This window comes from Tachyglossus aculeatus, chromosome 2 (assembly GCF_015852505.1).
Source record: "Tachyglossus aculeatus isolate mTacAcu1 chromosome 2, mTacAcu1.pri, whole genome shotgun sequence".
Taxonomy (NCBI): domain Eukaryota; kingdom Metazoa; phylum Chordata; class Mammalia; order Monotremata; family Tachyglossidae; genus Tachyglossus; species Tachyglossus aculeatus.
In genome coordinates, this window is record NC_052067.1 from 50769503 (window position 1) to 50794550 (window position 25048).

The window sequence follows — 25048 nt, forward strand, 5'->3', positions numbered from 1 at the left end:
AGTGGGTAGAGCACTGTCCTGAGAGTCAGAGGTCATGGGTTCAAATTCCAGCTCCAGCTCTTCCACTTGTCTGCTGTGTGACCTTGGGCAAGTCACTTCACTTCTCTGGGCCTCAGTTACCTCCTCTGTAAAATGGGGATTGAGACTGTGAGCCCTATGTGGGAAAGGGACGGTGTCCAACCCAATTTGTTTGTACCCACCTCAGTGCATAGTACAGTGCCTGGCATATAGTAAGCGCTTAACAAATACCATAATTATCATTATTGTTATTTTTACAGTACAATAGATTTGGGAGACACAAACCCGGTTATCAGGGAGTTTACAGTCTAGTGATTGTAAACTCAAAACAGCTAATGTTGACAGGATTTTTGAATTTCAGTGTACAAGCTGGAGAGCTTTTGTTAGGCCAAAAGGAAACCCTACAGCATTTCCGTACATATCTGCAGTTTGTTCATATTAACGTCTGTCTCCCTCTCTAGACTGTACGCTTGTTGTGGGCAGGGAATGTGTCTGTTTATTGTTATATTGTACTCTTCCAAGTGCTTAGTACAGTGCTCTGCACACAGTAAGCACTCAATCAATAGAATTGAACGAATGAATGAACAAAGTATTTTTTGGGAAAGCGATAAATATGGGAATAGGTTTGGAAGAGAAGTTCCGGCATCTTCATGCCTAAGTGTCTTCAAGAAAAAAACAGACCATCTGTTCTGAGTAGGTTACTCATATCCCTACATGTCTAAGAGCAAGGAAGTGGGTTCTTTCCAATCTGGTGTTTTATGATTCCATTTTGACAATGGGGTTTTCCTTAAGGAAGCCCAGGCACCTATGAATCGCTTTAAAAATCAGAGACAACTATTATCAGGATTTCGAGAATCTCCTGATATCATTTGTGGCCATTTGATTATGGGAAGTAGCTGTGAAAGCACATTTTTTTTTTCCTCATGGTTCCAGAGTGTCTATGGAACAAAAGTCCGGTAAATATGAAAATGATCGAGGCAAGGAGGTCAATTAATTTAGCATATCGTCAGGCCACCCTGCCCCAGCAGTTCACGCAGGCTGCATGGCTCAAGGGAGAGGAATGAAATATTATGCTGCTACTGGCAATAAAAAACTAAAATGGATTCTGAAGGGTTGAGGAAAATGGCTAAACCGATCGACTGCCGTTGCCAAAAAGTTAAGCGATATCGTGAACCTCTGTCTTTCAATTTCCCACACCGGCTTGTGAATTTCCTCACACTAAGTAATGATACCTTCAGTGAGACCTTCATGGTAACAATAAGTGTACTCCATTAATCATTCTTTGAAATATGTGCTTTGGATTTAGGGTGTTAATAATCGCAGAAGTGTGTGGCTTTAGAGGCAAGGCATTCGTTTCCTGAAGAAGTGGGTTTAATCTAGCGGAAGCCCACTCCATTCTTGTACAGCATTCCAATCCATTAACTTCATCCGCTTCTAGGACTAAAAAATGTGCCTATTTTCCCCACCACGTGGCCTTGTTATCATTGGAAAAATGCATGAAATATGGGTTTGTTGTGAAATGATCGAAATCAGAAGGGTTGAGAGGAAGAAATGTACGTTCCACTTTGGTGTGCGTTTGTGCACATGTTCTAATGTTTGAAGATTAAATTAGACTAGTGCTAATAAATGGTACCCATGAAATGTACAGCTCTTTTCTGTGGACTTGGGGTGTATTCATCACTTCACTTAATCATAATAATAATAATAATGGCATTTATTAAGCGCTTACTATGTGCAAAGCACTGTTCTAAGTGCTGGGGAGGTTACAAGGTGATCAGGTTGTCCCATGGGGGGCTCAGTGTCTTAATCCCCCTTTTACAGATGAGAGAACTGAGGCCCAGAGAAGTGAAGTGACTTGCCCAAAGTCACACAGCTGACAATTGGTGGAGCCGGGATTTGAACCCATGACCTCTGACTCCAAAGCCCGGGCTCTTTCCTACTGAGCCACTGCTGCTTCTCTCTTAAAGAAAATGGATCATAGAAACTAGGGACTTGTATACTTAAAAAAAAACCCAACCCCCCTCGTCTTTTTGAATTATTACCTGTATGGCTTTAAAAAACGGAGAATCGTCATTATCATCCAACTCTTGACAAGGTTTATAAAGATTTTTTTTACTGTAGACCTTGCAGTTCTTCAAGTCATAGTAAAGTAATTTGGTGCTATTTTAAGGATGGGATGTGAAAGAGCCCTGAAGACTTCACAAGGTCTTTTAATGATGGCATTTATTAAGTGCTTACTATGTGCAAAGCACTGTTCTAAGCGTTGGGGGGATACAAGGTGATCAGGTTGTCCCATGGGGGGCTCACAGTCAACCCCCATTTTACAGATGAGGTAACTGAGGCCCAGAGAAGTTAAGTGACTTGCCCAAGGTCACACAGCTGACAATTGGCGAAGCCAGGATTTGAACCCACGACCACTGACTCCAAAGCCCATGCTCTTTCCACTGAGCCACGCTGCTTTTCGCTGACAAGACCGCTGTCAAGGTCTTGTGGCTCGTGTATCAAAAGGCACTGTCAGTTGTGTTCTAGACATGGCTGACTTTGTTCGTGGTTTGTGGCAATCTAGTTTGAAAAATATGTATGGCCCTGTAATGAAATAAATTCAAATAAAATGCTGCTAGTTACCCTTTCAGTATCGTGAACAAGAGGGTTGGTTCTTAATCTCATCGAACCGAGCACTTTTGTCCCAATCTCAACCGAATTACTCGGCATTTCAAAATCATACTTTCACCTGCATTATTAGTCAGAGACAAATGAGACGGGACGGAACTACAGAAGACTTGTTAATGTCCAGTTTGGCATCATTCAAGATTACTGTTGGATCAATTTTAAGGGTGCCATTTCAGTTATTTTCCAGGAAATAGAAAGTTTGGGCCGTGGTCTCATAATGGTGACATTCCATGAGAAGCTGCTTGGGGTAGTGGACAAAGCATGCGCTTGGACCATGGGTTCTAATCCCAGATCTGCCACTTGTCTGCTGGGTGACTTTGGGCAAGTCACTTCACTTCTCTGGGCCTCAGTTACCTCATCTGTAAAGTGGGGATTGAGACTGTGAGTCCCACGTGGGGCAGGGACTGTGTCCAACCCACGCTGCTTATATCCACCCCAGCACTTAATACACTGCTTGGCACTAAGCGTGGCTTAGTGGAAAGAGCACGTGCTTGGGAGTCAGAGGTCAGGGTTCTAGTCCCAGCTCCGCCAGCTGTGTGTCTTTGGGCAAGTCACTTAACTTCTCTGTGTCTCAGTTACCTCATCTGTAAAATGGGAATTAAGTCTGTGAGCCTCACGTGGGACAACCCGATTACCTTGTATCTACCCCAGAGTTTTGAACAGTGCTTGGCACATAATAAGTGCTTAACAAATACCATCATCATCGTCACATACTTAAGTGCTTAACAAATACCATTATTATTATTATTCTTATTAGGGAATGTCTGAAATCTGGAATATTTCCGGGTGGATTAAGGGTTTGGTTTGTAGAAGGAAAAAACAGGTCTCAAGATTTAAGATACGAAAAAGGGCAAACTAACGTCAGTTAGTTCTCCTATGACATGAGGGTTAGAGGTAGAATGCTCATTTTCACATTAAGGAAAGCTCACATTGTAGAACTCACACATCTACTGACACCCTGCATGTGGGCGCTAGCCATTTCTTCTGACATCTCGTCCAGTTCCATCATCAATCGTATTTATTGAGCGCTTACTATGTGCAGAGCAGATGGATATGCAGTGTTGGATGACTGTACCTCACTTTAGATTGGAAGGTCAGGAAACCTGTCTAATTCTCACCTCTATATTCTTTCCCAGCGCCTTTTACAGCGCTTTACACAAAATAAGCAAAATAAGCACTTAATGTAATAACAATAATAATAATACTAAAATCCAATCATTCAATCGTATTTATTGAGCGCTTACTGTGTGCAGAGCACTGTACTAAAATGAAAATTGTGATATGTATTAAGCACTCACCATGTGCCAAGCACTGGGGAAGATACAAGGTAATCAGGTAGGACACAACCCTGTCCCATCTGGGTCTGACTCACAGTCTAAGAGGGAGGAAGAACAGGTACAGAATCCCCATTTTGCAGATGATAAAACTGAGGGACAGAAAAGTGAAATAATACTACTAATTCTGGTATTTGTGAAGTGCTTACTATACGCGCCATGGGACTGTTCTAAGCACGGGGAAGGATACAAGCAGATTGGGTTGGACACAATCCCTGTCCTGCATGGGGCTCCCAGCCTCACCCCCCTTTTACAGATGAGGTAACTGAGTCCCAGAGAAGTGAAGTGACTTGCCCATGGTCACGCAGCAGGCAAGCGACAGAGCCACGACTAGAACTCAGGTCCTCTGGCTCCCCACGCCTGTGCTCTTTCCACTAAGCCACCCTGCTTAGTAAATACAAGTGCTATTGCCTGCTTCACCAATGGCCTGCTTTCAGAAATGAGTAGTTGAAAAAACAAGCGTTATAGGAGCGATCACTGTATTCTTAACTCATGAACTGTTTCAAAAACCCGTAATGCAGTTATTCCGGACCCTGCTTTATCCTGAAGGAATTTTGCTCCACCATGATTACAGACCCTGCCCCCCATCCATGTGTGGATGCTTCTGGTCCATGAACTTGTGGAATTTAGGGTACTCCAACCCTTTAGCAAAGTAAACCATCCTTATAGTGCTCATTTTGACGAGAGATGGCAGGCATGAAGCAGTGTGGCTTAGTGGAAAGAACACGAGCTTGGGAGTCAAAGGACGTGTGTTCTAATCCCGGCTCTGCCACTACTTCTGCTGTGTCACCTAGGGCAAGCCACTTCCCTTCTGTGGGCCTCAGTTACCTCATCTGTAAAAGGGGGATTAAAACTGTGAGCCCCCCGTGGGACAACCTGATGACCTCGTATCTACCCAGCATTTAGAACAGTGCTTGGCACATAGTAAGCTCTTAACTAATGCTATTATAATTATTATTATCATAAATTTTCATTATTTTCATTACTACATTTCCCCAAGTAGGCTTGGCCCTTGGTTTGTGTGTAGCCTTGAAAATCAGCAAACACTTCTGTGCTCAGGGCCTAAGAGAAATCAACAGGGCCTCCTGGAAAACGAGGCCGTTTTCCGAAGGAAATAGAATATATTCAGACCCTTTTCCCTGATTGTTTAGCTCATTCATTCATTCAGTCATATTTATGGAGTGCTTACTGTGTGCAGAGCACTGTACTAAGCGCTTGGGAAGTAGAAGTTGGCAACATATAGAGACGGTCCCTACCCAACAGTGGGCTCACAGTTTAGAAGTTCTTGTGAGTATTAGCTACAAGCAAGTCTCGGATATTATTGTTTTGGGAGGAAGAGGAAATGGTGAGGCGAAGGAGGATGGGAAAGGCATGGCATTGGTAGTAATAGCATTCATTAAGTGCTTACTTTGTGCAGAGTGCTGTATTAAGCGTTGGGAAAGGGCGTAAAAGTGGGATTTTGACACAGACCCTTTGCTGGAAGGGCTCACAATTGGGCGGGACCAGTGCAGATTTGCTAGTTGGGTCAGAGTCTGATGATATTTGAAAACAATTTGCCAGCCTGATTAATCAGCCAATCAGTGGTATTTATTGAGCATTTACTGCGTGCAGAGCACTATCCTAAGCACTTGGGAGAGTACAATTCAACAGAGCTGGTAAATTAAAAGAGATTAAATGAGCCAGATGTCACTGCTGAAATGCAAGAGGGAAAATTCCATAGGGAAATAGAAATCCATAGTAGTTTTTTTAAGACCTTTTCCTCTCCTAAGTCACATAGAATGTCAGCGCAAAGCCCACATTTGCAAATAACCTTTACATTTTGCCAGTTGGGGCAGAACAATTCAACTATGGAACTACCACTTTTCCAAAGGGGGCTGCTTCCCCAAAGTTAACAGTCAGAACATGTGGTTTAGATTTTTTGATTGTGGTAGTTTTTTTTTGTGGTTTTACTCTACTGTTCCAGTAAGCTGCTGTAAGAATTGATTCTTAAATTGCACAGCTCTAAAAAGAAAAATAACAATCCTTTGGGAGGGAATACACATTTGAATGGCCAGCGTATGTATTTATAAAAAAGGCAACCCTAGATTGATGTTTTTCCTCTTTCTCAACAGGTACCAAGTGCTGGCATTCGCAACAGATGCAGATAAGAGGCAGGAGACAGAGAGGCAAAAACTCGGTTATGGAAAGAGACTGGTGGTGAGACGCCTTTGGTTTTTGATCTAACATTTAGAGTGACATGTTAGGAGAATAAGGCCCTGGCTATCTTGAGTTTTCTGCTCTATGTATTAAGTAAAGCAACCACTCTCGTGAGACAAGAAAGCATTGTAATCGGGGGGTTTAAATTTTGCCATGTTCTCTGTACAAAGCATATTGCAGCTCTGGTGGTGATCCGTTTTTGGAGGGCATAAGTGAGAGGCATTGGATTGAGACCCGGGTTAGAAGTCTAGACTTTGCAACCGACGTTTTATGAGCCGGCAAAAGCCACTCAACCTCTTGGTGGCTCATTTTTTCCACCTGCGATAATATGTTACAACCGCATGTATTTGGATTGATTGGGAATAATCCAGATATATGGAAATCTGGACAGTCCGGGGATATAAGTGGAATGGGTTCTTAGGACATAGCAGGCAACAAACTACGAAATGGAAATGTAAGCTGTACCTTGGAGCAGGGTATTTCTGGAAACTGAGGAAAAGTCCTAGCCTTGAACTCACACCGATCAGCTGAGTAGAAGTGTTCCAACCCGATTTGCTCGTATACACCCCCGCGCTTAGTTTAGTGCTTGGCACATAGTGAGTGCTTAACAAATACCACAATCATTATTATTATTAAGTGTACTGAGATCCCTTCAGTGTTCTGTCAGGGATGGACGAGGGGCCATCCGTGTTCACAGTGCCAGACTGGAGGAGGCCGTTGGGGTGAGATATAAAGGTGGTCTTTTACTTTTTTATTCTCCTCTTGTCCCTCCTTCCATTTTCTTTTCTTCTCCCATTCTCCTCGCTTCACCTCCGTGATAGAGCCTTGCTCCAGGTCAGATGTTTTGGGCCTTACCTCCTCTCAAGAACTACCTTATAGATCCCAAAAACATTTCCTGTTTGTATCAGGGATTTGAGCCTGTGCGGTACAGTCTGGAAAATACCACTGAGCCATGTTGCAAGCCCATATGGGACGGGGACTGTATCTGACCTGATTAACTTGGATCTGCCCCAGTGCTTAGAACAGTGCTTAACACATAGTAAATACTTAGCAAATACAATAATTATTATTATTATACAGTATTAATTAATGCCACAAAAGACTAAGTAGATTTTACTGCTCATTAAATGTGATTTATAAAGTGTGACTCCCATGACCGTTTTGCTATAATTATCTCAGTAATATTTTCTTGAGTATTTCTTGTGACGTGAATGTCAAATCTTTTGAGCGTAAGAAAGGGAAAGACATAGGAAAGAGTATTTGATTTATATGTCAGCAGAAAAGTTCCACAGGATTCAAACAAACAAAGGTTCACTAATTTGGTTTCTGGTTTATCATCATTTCTTGTGCCTTAGTTGAGCGAAATATTCTGTAACGGTGACTGAACTGATTTTTGCCTCTCTTTGAAGGTGGATTGGACTTTAAACATTGGGGAGCAGGCCCTGGATATACGAATCGTCTCCTACAGTCAGTCGACTTCCTCTATTTTTGTTCTTGGGGAGAGAAACTTCTTTTGCCTGAAGGATAATGGACACATTCGATTCATGAAGAAACTTGATTGGAGTCCAAGTTGCTTCCTCCCATATTGCTCAGGTTTGTAGCAAAAAACCCTATTTTCTATTATTATTGTAATAATGATTGTAATAATAATGTGCTGTTGGAGAAGGCTTTTGCAAATACCTTGGACTGCCTGAAAAACAAGCAAATGGGTTTTGGAGCAAATTAAATCACAGTGGTCTTTGAAAGGCCAAATGACTCAACTTAGATTAGCATATTTTGGACACATCATCAGGAGGACTAATTCTTTGGAAAAGACACTAATGCTAGGAAAAGTCCAGGAAAAATGTGAAAGAGGCAGACCAGCAGCTAGATGGATAGAGACCACAACGACGATAACAGAAGAACCGTTAGCAAGGCTGCAGATTATGGCAGAAGACAGAACGTTCTGGAGAAAATATATCCATATAGTCGCTATGAATAGGAAATGACTCGATGGCAATTGATAATAATAATAATAATGACAGTTGTGGTGTTTGTCAAGCGCTTACTCTATGCCAAGCATTTTATCAAGTACTTGGGCAGGTGTGAGATGAACAGATTGTTTACAGTCTCTGTCCAACATGGGATTCACAGTCTAAGTGGGAGAGAGAACAGGTTTTGCATCCCCATTCTACAGATTAGGAAACTGTTTTTTACTATGTTCCAAGTACTATACTCCAAGCGCTGGGGTTGATACGGTCCCACATGAGGCTCATAGTTTAAGTAGGAGGGAGAAGGATTTAATTTTCTCTTACATATGATGAAACAGAGGTACAGAGAAGTTAAATGACTTGCCCAAGGTCACGCAGCAGGTAGACCATAAGCTTGTTGTGGGCAAGGAGTGTGTCTGTTTATTGTTTTATTGTGCTCTCCCAAGTGCTTAGTACAGTACCCTGCACAGAGTAAGCACTCATTAAATATGACTGAATGAACAAATGAATTAAGTGGTGGGGCCAGGATTAGAACTCAGGTCCTCTGACTTTCAGGTGTATACGCTCTCCACTAGGCCACACTGCCGCAATATGAGAATGGAAACCAACAGCAGCTAAGAAATATGTAATTATCTTATTGTGGAATTGTTTATTAACTCAAACATAGGAATTTCAGCTTCAAAAAATGGAATTTCAGCTTCAGAAAATTTAAGTAGACATTTGACATTTGTTAAGTAGACGGCGCAAATATTACCTCGACTGCCCTGCCATCTTTGTCATTCCCTGTGCCTTTTGGGGGGGGGGGGGGATGATGGTCTTTTGAATTCATTCTTCTTCTTCATCTCAACATTCTCTTTATCATAGTTTGTAGTTCTGTTCTGTCAAAAGGAGGTGTTGTAAACTGAGCTTTCTTAATCTTAACGAGGGACATAGCATAGGTTCACAGCAGAGTGATGCCTAATCATTCATTCATTCAATTGTGTTTATTGAGCGCTTACTGTGTGCAGAGCACTGTACTAAGCGCTTGGGAAGTACAAGTTGGTAACATAGAGACGGTCCCTATCCAACAACGGGCTCACAGTCTAGAATTCAATCAATCAGTGGTATTTATTGAGCATGTACTGTAATAAGCATTTGGAAGAGTACAATAAAGTAAGCAGATCCTATGCCCTCAAATAGTTTACATTTTAATGGAAGAGACAGAAATTAAAATAAATCAAAAGGAAGGGGAGAGGCCGCCAAGTGTTTGGATGGCAATCATTCCACCAATTAATGGTATTTATTGAGTGCTTACTGTGTGCAGAACACTATACTTAGTATTTACGAGAGTAGACAACAGAGTTGGAAGACATGTCCACAAGGAACTGAAAGTCTAGAGGGGAAGGCAGACATTAAAATATAAGTACGGATATGTACATAAGTGCTGTGGGGCTGAGGGAGGGGTGAAAACCAAGTGCTTAAAGAGTACAGATCCAACTGCAAGGGTGAGGCAGGAGAAGGAGGCAGCAGGGGAACTAAGGGTTTAGTCGGAAGAGGCCTCTTGGAGAAGATGTTGATTTAAAAAAGGTTTAGAAAGTAGGGAGAATGGTGGTCTATTGTATATGAAGCTGGAGGATTTGTGCAAGGAGTCGGTTGCAAGATAGATGAGATCGAGGTAAAGTGAGGAGGGTGGCGTTACAGGAGCGAAGTGTGAGGGTCATTCATTCATTAATTCAGTCGTATTTATTGAGCGCTTATTGTGTGCGGAGCACTGTACTAAAAGCTTGGGAACGTACAATACAATGATAAACAGTGTCACTCCCTTCCCACAGTGAGAGGGAGACAGACTTCAGTACCCTTCTGGTAGAAAATCATTGAGGTAAAATAGAAGGGTTTGAGCCCATTGAGGTCTTTAAAGCCAATGGTAAAGCTGTTTGATGCGGAGATGGATGAGCAGAGGTTACTGAGGAGTGGGGTGACGTGATAGACACATTGATAGACGTATTGATAGACGTGTTCTCTGACCACAAGTAGTTTACCATCTAGAGGGGGAGACAAACGTGAAAATAAATAATGGATGTGTACATAAAGGCTGTGAGGTTGAGGGTAGAGTGAATATCAAGAAATGCACATAAGTGATACTGTAGAGTGAATGGTAACTAAGTGCTTAGGGGAATTTAAGTGCATAGATGAGAAGGAAGGGGAAATAGAGATGGGAAATGAGAGCTCAGTCAGGGAAGGTTCCTTGGTGGAGATGTGATTTGTAGGATATATAAGCTCCTTGTGGGCAGCGATTTGTATCTAATTACTCTTCTGTATTTTTCCAAGCACTTGGTTCAGTGCTTTGTATTCAGTAAGTGCTTACTAAGTACCATTGATTGAATGATTGGTAGTCGAGCTCTGATGATGGGGAGAGTGGCGGTCTGTCGAATATGAGCTCAAGAGTCACCAAACTAGTGGCTAACCTTGTCAGGCGCCTGCTCTGACTCTGGGGCCCTGTAGATAGCTCTAGAATTCGTCTATTATCAAGACTCACTGGCGAATAGCCCAAGCGTCTTATTGTTTTTGTTACCTTATGCTGTCGAGTCGTGCCTGACCCGTAGCCTCTCCATAGACACATCTCTCCCAGAACGCCCCACTTTTCATCTACAATCGTTCTGGTAGCATATCCAGAGAGTTTTCTGGGTAAAAGTCCAGAAATGCTTTACCATTGCCTCCTTCCACAGGGTAAACTTGAGTCTCTGCCCTCGACTCTCTCCCCTGCTGCTGCTGCCCAGCACAGATGGGTTTTGACTCGTAGCAGATTGCCTTCCACTCGCTAGCCACTGCCTAAGTTAGGAATGGAACGGGTAGGCCGCTGCTTGACTCTCCCTCCTGCAGTTGTGACTACATTATTTATTTATTTTACTTGTACATATCTATTCTATTTATTTTATTTTGTTAGTATGTTTGGTTTTGTTCTCTGTCTCCCCCTTTTAGACTGTGAGCCCACTGTTGGGTAGGGACTGTCTCTATATGTTGCCAAGTTGTACTTCCCAAGTGCTTAGTACAGTGCTCTGCACACAGTAAGCGCTCAATAAATACGATTGATTGATTGATTGATTGATTGACTGGTCGAATACTGGAAACTCTCCAGGTGCCACCCTGAGAGGGGAAGTTTCTTATTAGCATGTAGAAAAGTACAGTGGGAGGAGCAGTGACGTTTTTCATTCATTGATTCAGTCGTATTTATTGAGCGCTTACTGTGTGCAGAGCACTGTGCTAAGCGCTTGGAAAGTACAATTCAGCAGTAAAGAGAGACAGTCCCGGCCCGCACCGGGCTCGACTGTTAGAGACTGAAAGAGCCCTTTCACCTCCCAAAGTGCCTGCTATTGAGAGACTTGATGTTGATATTCTACTTCAGGGAAGCATTGTAAAGCAGAGGCATGTTTAAAAATAATTTCAACTTTGAAAATTCGGGACATTAATAACTATTCAACCCTTGCGCTAATGTGCTATTGGTGAGTCTGCCGGTACGATGGTCAGAATATTGCAGAAGGCAATTAAGACGCAATTAAATATTGGGGTTGGTAGTAATAATTAACTTTACAGGTCAGCGGAACACTTAGGACAGTGCCATGCCAGCTGTCCTTATCCAGAAAATGTTGCTTCATAAAACATACGTTGTCATTGTAAATGTCCTGGATTTGAGGAAAGGGGCTAGAAATGTAGGCACTGCTTAATTGTAATTCAAGTTTTAGCTACTTTAGTGGCACTTAAAGACTGATGTCATCTGGCTCACCACCAGCCCCTTGCCCACATCGGCCCTCCCCCTTCGTATCGTACATACCACCACTCTCCTTATCTTCTGAGCCCTACTAAAATCATATCTCCTCCAAGAGGCCATCCCTGACTGAGCCGTCACCTTGTCACCCTATTTGCCATTCCCTCTGCCTCAAGTATGCCCTTACCTTTCCCCCTTAAGCACTCTGATACTCACCCTTCCCCAAGCTCCACAACCCTTTATACTTACATCCTGTTACTTTGCCATTTCCCCTCTCTGTCACTTATTTTAATGTCCCCCCCCAGACTCTGAGCTCCTTTGAGCAGGGATCATGTCTACCAACTCTATTGTATTGTACTCTCCTTAGTACAGTGCTCTTCACATAGTAAGCTTCCAGTAAATACCATGAATTGATGAATCATTTACTCTCATTTTTGCAAGAAATATATTCAGTCAATCAGTCATTCATTTATGGAGAAGCAGCGTGGCTTAGTGGAAAGAGCCCGGGCTTGGGAGTCAGAGGTCGTGTGTTCTAATCCCGGCTCCGCCACTTGTCAGCTGTGTGACTTTGGGCAAGTCACTTAACTTCTCGGTGCCTCAGTTACCTCATCTGTAAAATGGGGATTAAGACTGTGAGCCCCACATGGAATAACCTGTTAACCTTGTATCTACCCCAGCACTTAGAACAGTAAGTGCTTAACAAATACCATCATCATCATCATCATTCATTCATTCAATCTAAAGTATTTATTGAGCACTTACTGTGCGGGACACTGTATTAAGCACTTGGAGTGAACAGTATAGTGGAGTCGAAATGCTACTTAAATGCACTTTTTTCTCTAAAACAGTTTCCTTTTTTGTTCTATTTGAATAGAAATATGAAATTAGCCTGTGGCAGGAAACCTCCAACGATAACATAACCCTTTGCTGAAAATATCTATTTTCTAAATCTCAAATTTTCTACCTCTAACCAACAGTGTCCGAAGGAACAATAAACACTTTGATTGGAAACCATAATAACATGCTGCATGTTTACCAGGACGTGACACTGAAGTGGGTCACTCAGCTTCCACACATTCCTGTGGCAGTAAAAGTGGGCTGTTTGCAGTAAGTAATACACAAACCATTGTCTTGGTTCACAAACCTAATCTTCCATCTAGAAATTCCAATAAATAGTGGCAAGTGGATTGGAAGAGATAGTGTCACATTAAAACAAACAAATTATTTTTAAGGGAGACAAAGTGGACAAAGCAATCCAACCTCGGTTTCACAAATACTGGGCTTTGGGCTCTTGGAGCAGCGTAGGAGCAGTTTGGATGGAGAGGAAAGGGCAGAGTTTAGCACGGCTGTGAAGGAAGAACGGACAGGATTTGGTGACAGAATGAATATGTGGGATTAATGAGAGAGATGAGTCAAGAATAATGCCAAGATTATAGGCTTGTAGTACAGGGAGGAGGGAGATATTATCTACAGAGGGAAAGTGAGGCGGAGATCAGGGTTTGGGTTTGTCACTTTTGGACATTTTAAATTGTGTGTATTTGTGTGTGTGTGTGTGTTTGTATACATGCTTATGGATTCTGCACATCTCTTTACCCCTCAGAATTCTTCAGTGATTACCCCCGTTCTTCTCAGCAATAGATACCTCTGACCATTGGTTTGAGCGATCCACCATCACTTCTCTCCCTCTTTCTTATCCAGTCTCTTCCCCTCATTTCTTCCAAGATTACCTTCTCATTGTGCCTTGCTTTCAACTCTCCTGCCTCCAAACCATTGCTCCCACCCTTCCCCATGTCTGGACTTCCTCCACTTTCAACTCTGACAGATGATGGTTCACCCTTTCTTCAAAGACCTTCTTATATCTCACCTCCTCCAGGAGGCTTTCCCTAATTAATTTTTCTTCTCTCCCAGTGACCACGTCAGCATTTTTTAATCAAGTCAGCACTTAAACTCTCACAACCACCCCCACCACTTATGTACATATCGATTTCCCTACTCGACTATATATGCACTTCTTCCCCCCGGCCGTAAATTATTTGATGTCTGTTTCCTTGGGGGTAGGATTATGTCTTCTACCTTTATGGTACTTTCCCAAGAGCTTAGTTCAGTGCTCAGTATTCAATAGGCCCTTACTTACTAATGTGAAGACTGACTGATCAGAATTTATTTATAACAAAATTGAAGTTCTATTCAATTGGTTTCCAGTTTCTGTTATTTAAGTTGAGTTTTCACGTTTAATTTGACTAGATTAAATCTGGCGGGGTGGATTTGGAAACAATGTCCAATGAATAATGTCATCTGAAACAAAGAAGAACTATATGCTTCCTCACCATGGACACTTGCCACTCTCCCACTACCTCCATTTACTTACACATCCACCTGAGTCATTGTGAAAATGGAGTCAGGGGGAAGTGGTGATGGGGGGGGAGAGAAGGAAGCTCATGAAAGCTGGACAGTGCCAGTGGCAATGCCTGAAGAGATGATGACTGTGACAGTGGAAACTCACGCCCATTTTCCCTTCTGAAGCAGTGAATCCCTCGGCAGGAGAGACACCCAAGTCAAACCAATGACAGGGAGAGGAATGGAAATGGTTCCTGGCATTGGTCGTGACCCTTTCTCGTCCTCCCACCCGCCTCAGGCTCTCTAGGGTTAAGACAGACCACACTTCAGCCCTCTGAAGGACCATCAAACCCCTCATCTTCATTCGCCAAACTCCACTCCTCCAGAGTCTCCCTCGGCACCTCACTGCCTTTCCTGATAATGGAGGAAAAAACAAAAATGTGTGTGGTCCTGTTTTTCTCATGTCTTCTTTCAAAGTCATAAATTTTTCTTTTAATCTCAAGCACAGGTTGGCCTCGTTACCATCTGCTGTGTTTTAAATACAAAATCTTTGACCAGCCTAGTCATAATAATAATAATAATGATAACAATGGTATTTGTTAAGCACTTACTATATGCCAGGCACTGTTCTAAGCGCTGGGGTAGATACAAGGTAATCAAGTTGTCCCACTTGGGGCTTACGGTCTTGATCCCCATTTTACAGATGAGGTAACTGAGCCAAAGAGAAGTGAAGTGACTCGCCCAGAGTCACGCAGCTGACAAGTTGCGGAGCCAGGATTAGAACCCACCAACTCTGACTCCCAAGCCCAGGCTCTTTCCACTAAGCCACGCTTCTTCTATTAGGTAAAGGTTCCATATGAAACTGGAAAACTAGTGTCAGAATAAAATCTAAGGAGATGTATCTTCAGGCCCATCAATGCCCACTAAACAGACCAAATAAAATTCTTCACTTGGAACAGATTCACAGGGAAGCTGTTTGTTTAACTACCTTCAAGATAATCCATCAGGAAACACACTTGTGACCTAGATTTCTACCCTGTTTATAAACGTGAAACCTTGTAGCATATATATCCTGCCTTGACTACAGCATCTAGCCTCTTCAGTGACCTCCCTGCCTCCTCTTTCTTCCCACTCCTGTCCTTACTGTACTCTGCTGCTCAGATCATTTTTCTAAAAAACTGCTCAGTCCACCTCTTTCCAATCCTCAAGAACCTCCAGTAGTTGGAGAAGCAGCATGCATAGCGGAAAGAGCATGGGCCTGAGACTCATGGATTCTCATAGTTTCAACGCTTGTCTGCTGTGTGACCCTGTTTCTGCGCCTCAGTTCCCGCATCTGTAAAATGGGGATTAAGACTGTGACAGGGACTGTGTCCAATCCGTTTAACTTGTTTCCACCCCAGTTCTTAGGGCAGTTAACTGGCACATGGTGAGCGCTTAACAAATACCGTAGTCATCATCATTGCCCGTCCACCTCCACATCAAACAGAAACTCCTTACCATTGCCTTTAAACACTCATTCAGCTCACCCACTCTTACCTTGCCTCCCTGATTTTCTACTACAATCCAGCTTGCGTGCTTCACTCCTCTGATGCCAACCTGCTCGATGTATCTCAAACAGTCAATCAATCAGTGGTACTTATTGAGAGCTTATAATGTATAGAGGATTGTACCAAGAACTTGGGAGAATACATTGTGGACACATTCCCTGCCCACAGCAAGCTTAGTCTAGAGAAGCAACGTTTCCCCCAGGAGGGAAACCAAGTGCAGCATAGCTGCCCTAAATCCAGCCGAATCGCTAGCCTGCCTGTGCCCAGAGAAGGGTCCTGAGCAAGTTTGACGAGGCAGAGAACCGGGGTGGTCCTCAAACCTCTGGGTACCTGAGGAGGCAAAGACCCGGACCAACCCTGTCCGGACCCCATTACCGGTGGTCTGGGGAGCGAACCCACACCCTGTTACTACTCCAGGCCTGACTGAAGAGGTCAAAGCCATCACCGACTGCTCTAAGGAGTTTCCCCAGAAACCAGGAAGGCCGGCCGTGGCCTGCATCCCTCTCCCCCGGCTCCCTTCCTCGGAACCCGCTCCCAACCCTCCGCCAAGAAATAGCCATGCAGCCAGCCTGCGGCCCAGCGAGAATAGACTGAGTCAGGTCCGGGGACCCTCGGTAACAGGAAGGAAGGAAGGAGTGCAGTTATTCTGAAAGCAGAATAGTAAGTGCTTATCAAATACTATAATTATTATTATTATTCTCTGTGCCTCAGTAACCTCACCTGTAAAATAGGGATTAAGACTGTGAGCCCTATCTGGGAGAGGGACTGTGTCCAACCTGATTATCTTGCATCTACCCCGGCGCCTAAACCAGTGCTTAACACATAGTAAGCACTTAAAAAATACCATCCTTATTATTGGGAGATTGGTAGTTAATGCTTCTGTCAAAGATCAATAATATCTCTGTTTGAATTAACTTTGGCATTTTCTCCAGATAACTCCAAAGATTGGAAAATCGGACATGCATCTTAAAATTTGCCGGGTTTAAAGAATTTTAACCCGAGTTTCCTTTGTAGAAAAGAATATCATTTTAAAATCTAATGAGCGCATTACCCTAACCCTCTTGATCATCCTGGGAGAATCAATACAAAATGAAATTTAGTTTGAATATGAATATATGTAGCATTCGTTAAAGACTTGATTTCATTTTTTAAAAAGTATGGTACTCTTTATGGTACTCTTTACCCACTCCAGGCCTTGCACAAAGCTGCCTTCCTGCATATAGAGACAATTTGTTTTTGGTCAGTAGACAATGTAATTTACTTTATGCCTGGGCATGACGTGTGGGGGGAATGATCTGATAAAACAGTGTTGCGTGAGCTGTTAGGTATTTATACCCAGCCTCAAAGAAGCTTTTAGTAGATCAATCTGGGTGCCCTGTTCAATATAGCAAGACTGATCAAGTCAATGACCTCCAGCCTTTTATTAGTGAACATTTCTGTTGGTGTACACTGCACGTGTATTTGCCAGGTAATAATACCTGCACTAAGATGTCTTCATTCTGATGTGTGGTCTGGTAATGTGTTTTAATATGTATGTTGAAACACCTGGTGGGCCACTTGTTTGTCTCAATTTTACCACCAATGCATGGTTGCATTCTTTTCCTGGGTCTCCTCTTATCCCTTTGGGTGTTTCTTCTCTGTCTCTTTTGCAGGCTCCTCCTCTGCCACCCATCCTCTGGCGGTGGGGGTCCCTTAAAACTCACTTTGGGGCACCATTCTGTTCCCCATTTACACCCACTTCCTTGGAGAATTCATTCACTTCCATGGCTTCAACTGCCTTCTCCATGGGGATGATTCCTAAAATGACCTCTCCATCCCTGACCCCTCTCCTTCTCTGAATTTCTTCTTGCCTTTAGGACATCTCTACTTGGATGTCCCACTGATACCTAAAACGTATCACGCCGAAAGCGGAACTCTTCATCTTCACATCCATACCCTGTCTTCTCCCTGATTTCCCCACCATCCTCTTGTCTCACAAACCCATAACCTTGGCAATATCCTTGACTCATCTCTCTCATTCAGCCCATGTATTCAATCTTTGTTAAGGCTTGCTTTATTCAACCAGTGCTAAAATCTGCCCTGTCCTCTTCCTCTAAACTGCTACCATGCAGATACAAGCACTTATTGTATCTTGCCTTAATTACTACGTCAGTCTCCTTTCTGACCTCCCTAAGCCTTTCTCTACCCACTCCAGGCCTTACTTCACTCTGCTGCCCGTATCGTTTTTCTGTAAAACAGTGCAGTCCATGTCTCTCCCTTCCTCAAGAATGTCCTGTGGTTGCTCATTCTCCTCTACATCAAACAGAAACTCCTTGCTGTTGGTTTTTAAAGCTCTCAATCAATTCACCCCATCCTGTCGTATCTCACTGATTTCCATCTACAACTCAGCCCGCAGGCTTTGCTCTCCAACACCAACCTACTCACTGTACCTTCATCTCGAATATCTAACCACCAGCCCTTGCTCAATTCTTCCTTTCATCTTGAAACTCCCTCCTGCTCCATATATGATAGGCCACCACTCTCCCCACCTTCAAAGCCTTCTCCAGGAAGCACTCCCTGACAAACCGTGGCCTAGTGGAAAGAGCAAGGGCTTGGGAATCAGGCTTAGTGGAAGAGCCCTAGTCCGAGAGTCAGAAGATCAAGTGTTCTAAACCCGGCCCTGCCCCATGTCTCCTCTGTGACCTTGAGCAAGCCACTTCACTTCCCTGGGCCTCAGTTATCTCATCTGTAAAATGGTGGTTAAAATTGTGAGCCCCACTTGGGACATCTGTGTACTTGTTCTGTTTTCCTGTCTGTCTCCCCCTTCTAGACTGTGCGGCCGTTGGTAGGTAGGGACTGTCTCTGTATGTTGCCGAATTGTACTTTCCAAGCGCTAAGTACAATGCTCTGCACACGGTAAGCGCTCAATAAATACGATTGAATGAATGAATGAATGAATGTGTCCAACTTGATTAGCTTGTATCTACCGCAGCACTTAGTATAGTGCCTGGCACATAGAAAGCGCTTAACAAATGACATTAAAAAAAGTCTTCATTTCCTCTACTTCCTCTCCCTTCCGCATCACCAGTGCACTTCGATCTGTACCCTGTAAGCACTTAATATTCACCCCACCATTAGCCACACAGCACTTATGTACATATCAATAATTTATTTAGCGTGGGTATTAATGCCTACTTGCCCCTCTAGACTGTAAGCTCCTAGGAAGCAGCAAACCTTTCTTCCAACTCTGTTGTATTCTCCCAAGTGTTTAGTGTTGTGCTCTGCATACAGTATTTGCTCAATAAATACTGTTGATTGATTATTATTTTACTGTTTCCGTGGGCAATTAATAATAATAATAATAATAATGGCATTTGTTAAGCACTTACCATGTGCAAAGCACTGTTCTAAGCACTGGGGAGGTTACAAGGTGATCAGGTTGTCCCACGGGGGGCTCACAGTCTTAATCCCCATTTTACAGATGAGATAACTGAGGTGCGGAGAAGTGACTTGCCCAAAGTCACACAGCTGACAAGTGGAGGAGCTGGGATTTGAACCCATGACCTCTGACTCCAAAGCCCGTGCTCTTTCCACTGAGCCACGCTGCTTCTCCAATTAATAAAAAAGCACAATCGGTTGAATTCATTTGACTGAAAAGGTGTTTTTATCCATTCTGTCTTAACATAAGATTATAGAAATCAAATATTTTGGCCGTGTAAATAATTGCCTTACTAGTCCTTGGAGAGAAAGTGATATAAGTAAAAACCCAGCAGTCCGTTTGTAGGACACTAATAAAAGATGGTCTGCAAAGATAGAGGGAATTTTTTTGGTCAGTTTGTTTTTTTTTCAGTATTCCGTAAAAGCAGGCAGGGTTTTCTTTCCCAAAACGACCTTCAGTGTGTACCACAAGTGGGTGCTGCGTCACCTCAGAGCTGATGGGCTTTCAAAAATTCCAAAGTCTGACAATTTCACTTCAGGATCATCTCTCGCAAACTTTTCAAGCATCACTTTTTCGGCAGCGTCTCCTCCAGAGGCCTAGAATTTACGGTTCCTTGTATTTTCGGTGGAAAAACGTTATCTCCCGACTCTCTGGAGATCCCTGAATCTTCTTGTCTTATTATCCTAACCAAAAATGTAATCATATAACTGACTGTATCCAAGCTGAGCTCTCCTGCTTCCGACCCCTTATTCACCACTATTCCCCTCATCCAAATCTCCTTTAGGAAGTTTTTCACAATTAAATTCCGGTACCCCTTAGATGCCTCAAGCCAAAAGGTCCCCCTTAGCTCTCATGTATTTATGTGTATCTTTGTCATTAATGTATTTAGAATAATAATAATGATATGCATTTACTGTGAGCCAAACATTGTGCTAAGTACTAGGGTAGGTAAAACACAATTGTTATATTAATTGTGGTACAGCGGGTTGGTTTTTGAAAGAAAACCCTTTCGGCTTCCATGGAATACAGAAAAGGAGAAACTGACCCAAAAATCCCCTCTGTCTTTGCAGACCATCTTTTATTAGTGCCCTACAAATAGATTGCTAGGTTTTACTTTAATTACTTTAGCTCCAAGAACTAGTAAGGCAGATATTTACATGACAGAAGTATTTGATTTCTACATTCTTACGTTGACATATTTAAATACATTTTCAATCTAAATTCTGTCAATTGTCCTTTTCTATTAGTTATCCATGGAAACTATATAATAATAATCAATCAACAGTATTTGCAGTATTTTTGCATTTTCAATTGTATACAATTATTTATTTAACTATTTTCATCCTGGCATATTTGTGCTACTGTCTGGTATCTTCTTTGTTCTTTCTCCTATTTGTAAACAATCTATGCCTGCTTGTCTCTCCCATTTTATTGGAAACTCCTCTCATGTACTCTGCCAAGCGCTTACTTCCATGCTGTGTGCACAATAGTTGCTCAAAAATACTGTTGTTTAATTGATGGTTATTCAAATCTAAATTACGGGGCAGAAAGGAATGGATTTCTTGCCTTTGCAAATTTTCCATAGGAACACCTTCAGATGTCTTTTTTGGACAAATTTCATTTTTTATATGAACTCTCTGAGGCCATATGATTACTGTGAAATGTCCTTTCAGCTTTTTCTTGACAGCACATTCTGTTGGGACACAGAATGCACTTTAATGTTTTATTTTGGATAGACACTGAGTTCCTGAGGGTTTTAGTTATGTTACTGTTCCTTTTTGAATTCAGAAATTTCCCAAACCTACCTTTACTGTTCTCTCATCAGAAGCATTGGGATACTAGAAAGTTAAACAATGATTGTGGCAGAGCTGTTTTTTCCTAATGTTCCGTAAACACAGCTGCTTGAACACCCCTTCGTTCACGGTACCAGTTAAAAGAATCCTGGGAGGACATTTCAAGAAGTTTCACCAAAGTTTTGTGAGAAAATATTCAATTAGATGAAATGAGATGAGAAATGAAGAAAAAAGGGGAGTTTGATTTTGGAAGAAAGGAGGAACTCATTCATTCATTCGTATTTATTGAGCGCTTACTGTGTGCAGAGCCCTGTACTAAGCGCTTGGGAAGTACAAGTTGGCAACATATAGAGACGGTCCCTACCCAACAGCGGGCTCACAGTCTAGAAGGGGGAGACAGGCAACAAAACAAAACATATAACAAAACAAACACATAACAAAACAAAACTCCTAAAAGTGCAATGCCTCCCCTGGCGACCCCGATCCAAATGGGTACAGCTTGTCTTTCCCCAGAAAAGTGTTTGAACACCACTGATTTTGGGCATGTACATATAGCTGTAAAATGAAATACGACTCTAAGTTGTAGACAAGGAGATGAATGGTTGCAGAATATAAATTCAGAATTTAGGCATGAACCAACATTCAAGAACATGCCGGACCAGGCCAGGGCTAAGAGGAAGCTTTTAGATTTAGCCAAATTTAGGCACAAGAAGCAACTTGCAGCCTCCTAAAATTGAAATCTTCGTAGCTCATTATGTTAGCCAGGACCCCACTGGACTCCTACCCCTGCCCCCCACCCCACATCTGCAAGAGGCACCGACCCTCATTTCCTCTTCTCCCGCTCCCTTCTGCATCTCTGTCACTCGCTCCTTTTAGTCACCCCACCCTGCAGCCCCATGGCACTTATGTGCATATCTGTAATTTATTTATATTAATGTCTGTCTCCCCCTCTATCAATCAATCAATCAATCAATCGTATTTATTGAGCGCTTACTGTGTGCAGAGCACTGTACTAAGCACTTGGGAAGTACAAGTTGGCAAAATATATAGACAGTCCCTATCAATCAATCAATCAATCAGTCGTATTTATTGAGCGCTTACTGTGTGCAGAGCACTGTACTAAGCTCTTGGGAAGTACAAGTTGGCAACATATAGAGACAGTCCCTACCCAACAGTGGGCTCACAGTCTAAAAAGACTATAGACTAAAGTCTATACTATAAGCTCTAGACTATAAGCTCATTGTGGGCAGGGAATGTGCCTGTTTATCGAGAAGCAGTGTGGCTTAGTGGATAGAACGTGGGCCTGGGATTCAGAAGGTCATGGGTTCTAATCCCCACTCTGCCACATCTGCTGTGTGACCTTGGGCAAGCCCCTTCACTTCTCTGGCCCTCAGTTACCTCATCTGTAAAATGGCGATTTAGGGTGTAAGCCCTATGTGGGACAGGGACTGTGTTCCGCCTGATTGCCTCGTATCTTCCCCAGTGCTTAGAACAGATCTTGGCACATAGTAAGTGCCTAAAAATTACCATAATAATAATAATAATTCTTATTGTTGTTATAATATACTCTCCCAAGCACTTAGTACAGCGCTGTGCACAGAGTAAGTGCTCAATAAATACGATTGAAGGAATGAATGAATGTCTGGGTACCATCCTGGAGCAGCTCTAAGTTATCTGACAACAAGGGAGGCTGGTACAGTGCCTGACTCTCTCACTAACCCTTATAATAATGGTATAAGGGGCATAATGCCCCTCTCTGCCCAAAGATCAAGACACCCAGCACCCTAACATGTGGCCTCTGACATGCAAAACTCTGCGGGCAACAGTAAGGTGGTAAGAGCACCTGTCCTGCCCTCGGACTTCACATTTTATCCCCCACAGTTCTCGTGAGCCCTGCCAGGTGTTGTTCAATTTCTTCTCTGCCAGAACAGAACGGTAAGAATAGGAATAATAAGAATAATTAACGGTATTTGTTAAGCCCTTACTGTGTGCCAGGCACTGCGCTAAGCGCTGAGGTGGATCCAAGCAAATCGGGTTGGACCCTGTGGGGCTCGCAGTCTCAATCCCCATTTTACAGATGAGGGAACTGACGCTCGGTGAAGGGAAGTGACTTGACCAAGGTCACACAGCACACAAGTGGTGGAGTAGGATTAGAACCTGTGACCTTCTGACTCCCGGGCCCGGCCTCTATCCACTATGCCATGCTGCTTTGTGCCGGGCACAAAGTAAGTGTTTAACAAATACCATTATTATTATTAGTAGTAGTATTAGCGTTAATAATAATAACCCATAATAATAATAATTATATATATATAATATATATATTATTATTACAATAATAATAACCCATCCACTGCATAGTTTAGCATATGCTGTTTAGTATATGCTTGGCCTGGACTTTCATAAGAGAGTGTTTGTAGTTGAAAATTATCATCTTTGCCATTGCACATGTTTGGTTGCTATGGCAAGGACATGGGTCAGCTCCTTGGGAAGCAACTCCATCTTCATCCCAGCAAGATTTCTGGTCACTTTCCAGTTAGCATTCCCACATCTCTCTCTGTATTATCTGAGGCATTCCCCGCTCTTTTCAACACAATCTTTTTCAGTCATGTTTATTGAGTGCTTACTGTGTGCAAAACACTGCACTAGGCGCTTCGTCTTCAGGAACATCTCACCAGTTATCCTTCTCTTCCCCAACACATTCTATTTCGATCCAATAGAACCACCTGATATGTTGGAAGTGAGGGTAGAGCTGGGCAGATCAATGGGGACATTGCTAATAATAGTAATTATGGTATTTGTGAAGCGCTTACTATGTGGCAGGCACTGTACTCAGCGCTGGATAATTTGGTTGGACACAGTCCCTGTCCCACAAGGGGTTCACAGTCTTAATCCCCACTTTACAGATGAGATAACTGAGGCACAGAGAAGTGAAGTGATTTGCCCAAGGTCACACAGCAGAGAAGCTGGGATTAGAACCCAGGTCCTTCTGACTCCCAAGCCTGTGCTCTGTCCTCTAAGCCACACTGCTACTTTGCTTAAATTACAAATCTGTAAGTAGTAATGGCAATTACTGAGTGCTTCGGAGTGTGATGTACTCTACTAAATACTTGGGAAAGCGCAACGCAAATTCCATGGGGTGACAGGGACGGAAGGGGATGAGATTAGGGTGCATGGAGTCAGAAAATCCCCCAGGAATAATGGAGGGGGGAGCGGGTACCTGTAGGGCTCAGCCATCACATCAGGAACAGGAAACAAACAGTTTACATGTAAATCCGTGGACAAAGATGTCCCTCGTCCCATGGCTCATCATCAGGACTGGATTATCGCCAGGGCTCTTGGGATTTAAGCCCCGGGCCTTGGGCTCAAGAAGGGCTGCTGGGATTCAGAACTCCATATTTTCCCACCCAAACCCTGTCCTCCAGTCGTCTTTCCCATCGCTGTAGACTGCACCACCATCCTTCCTGCCTCACCAGCCTGTATCCCTGGCGTTACCCGGGATTCCTCTGTCTCAATCAATCAATCAATCAATCGTATTTATTGAGCGCTTACTATGTGCAGAGCACTGTACTAAGCGCTTGGGAAGTACAAATTGGCATCACATAGAGACAGTCCCTACCCAACAGTGGGCTCACAGTCTAAAAGGGGGAGACAGAGAACAGAACCAAACATACCAACAAAATAAAATAAGTAGGATAGAAATGTACAAGTAAAATAAATAAATAAATAAATAAATAGAGTAATAAATATGTACAACCAAATATACATATATACAGGTGCTGTGGGGAAGGGAAGGAGGTAAGACGGGGGGATGGAGAGGGGGACGAGGGGGAGAGGAAAGAAGGGGCTCAGTCTGGGAAAGAAGGGGCTCAGTCTGGGGCTCAGTGCGTTGTCTCATTCAACGCACATATTCAATCCATCACTATCTTGTTGGGCCCACCTTTCCAACATCGCTAAAATCTGACCTTTCCTCTCCATCCGAACTGCTACCACGTTAATACAATCACTCATCCTATCCCACCT

The 25048-nt window shown here is 43.0% G+C and overlaps 1 protein-coding gene across 2 annotated transcripts in view; it reads left to right on the plus strand.

Annotated features, from left to right (window-relative positions):
• BBS9 (Bardet-Biedl syndrome 9) overlaps window positions 1-25048 on the plus strand; it is a 478097-nt gene that overhangs the window by 114396 nt on the left and 338653 nt on the right. For both annotated transcript variants that reach the window (XM_038771136.1, XM_038771144.1), the window contains exons 7-9: window positions 6134-6218; window positions 7628-7811; window positions 12908-13037. In XM_038771136.1, coding sequence (XP_038627064.1) covers window positions 6134-6218; window positions 7628-7811; window positions 12908-13037 — 399 coding nt within the window. The remainder of the gene's footprint in view (window positions 1-6133; window positions 6219-7627; window positions 7812-12907; window positions 13038-25048) is intronic.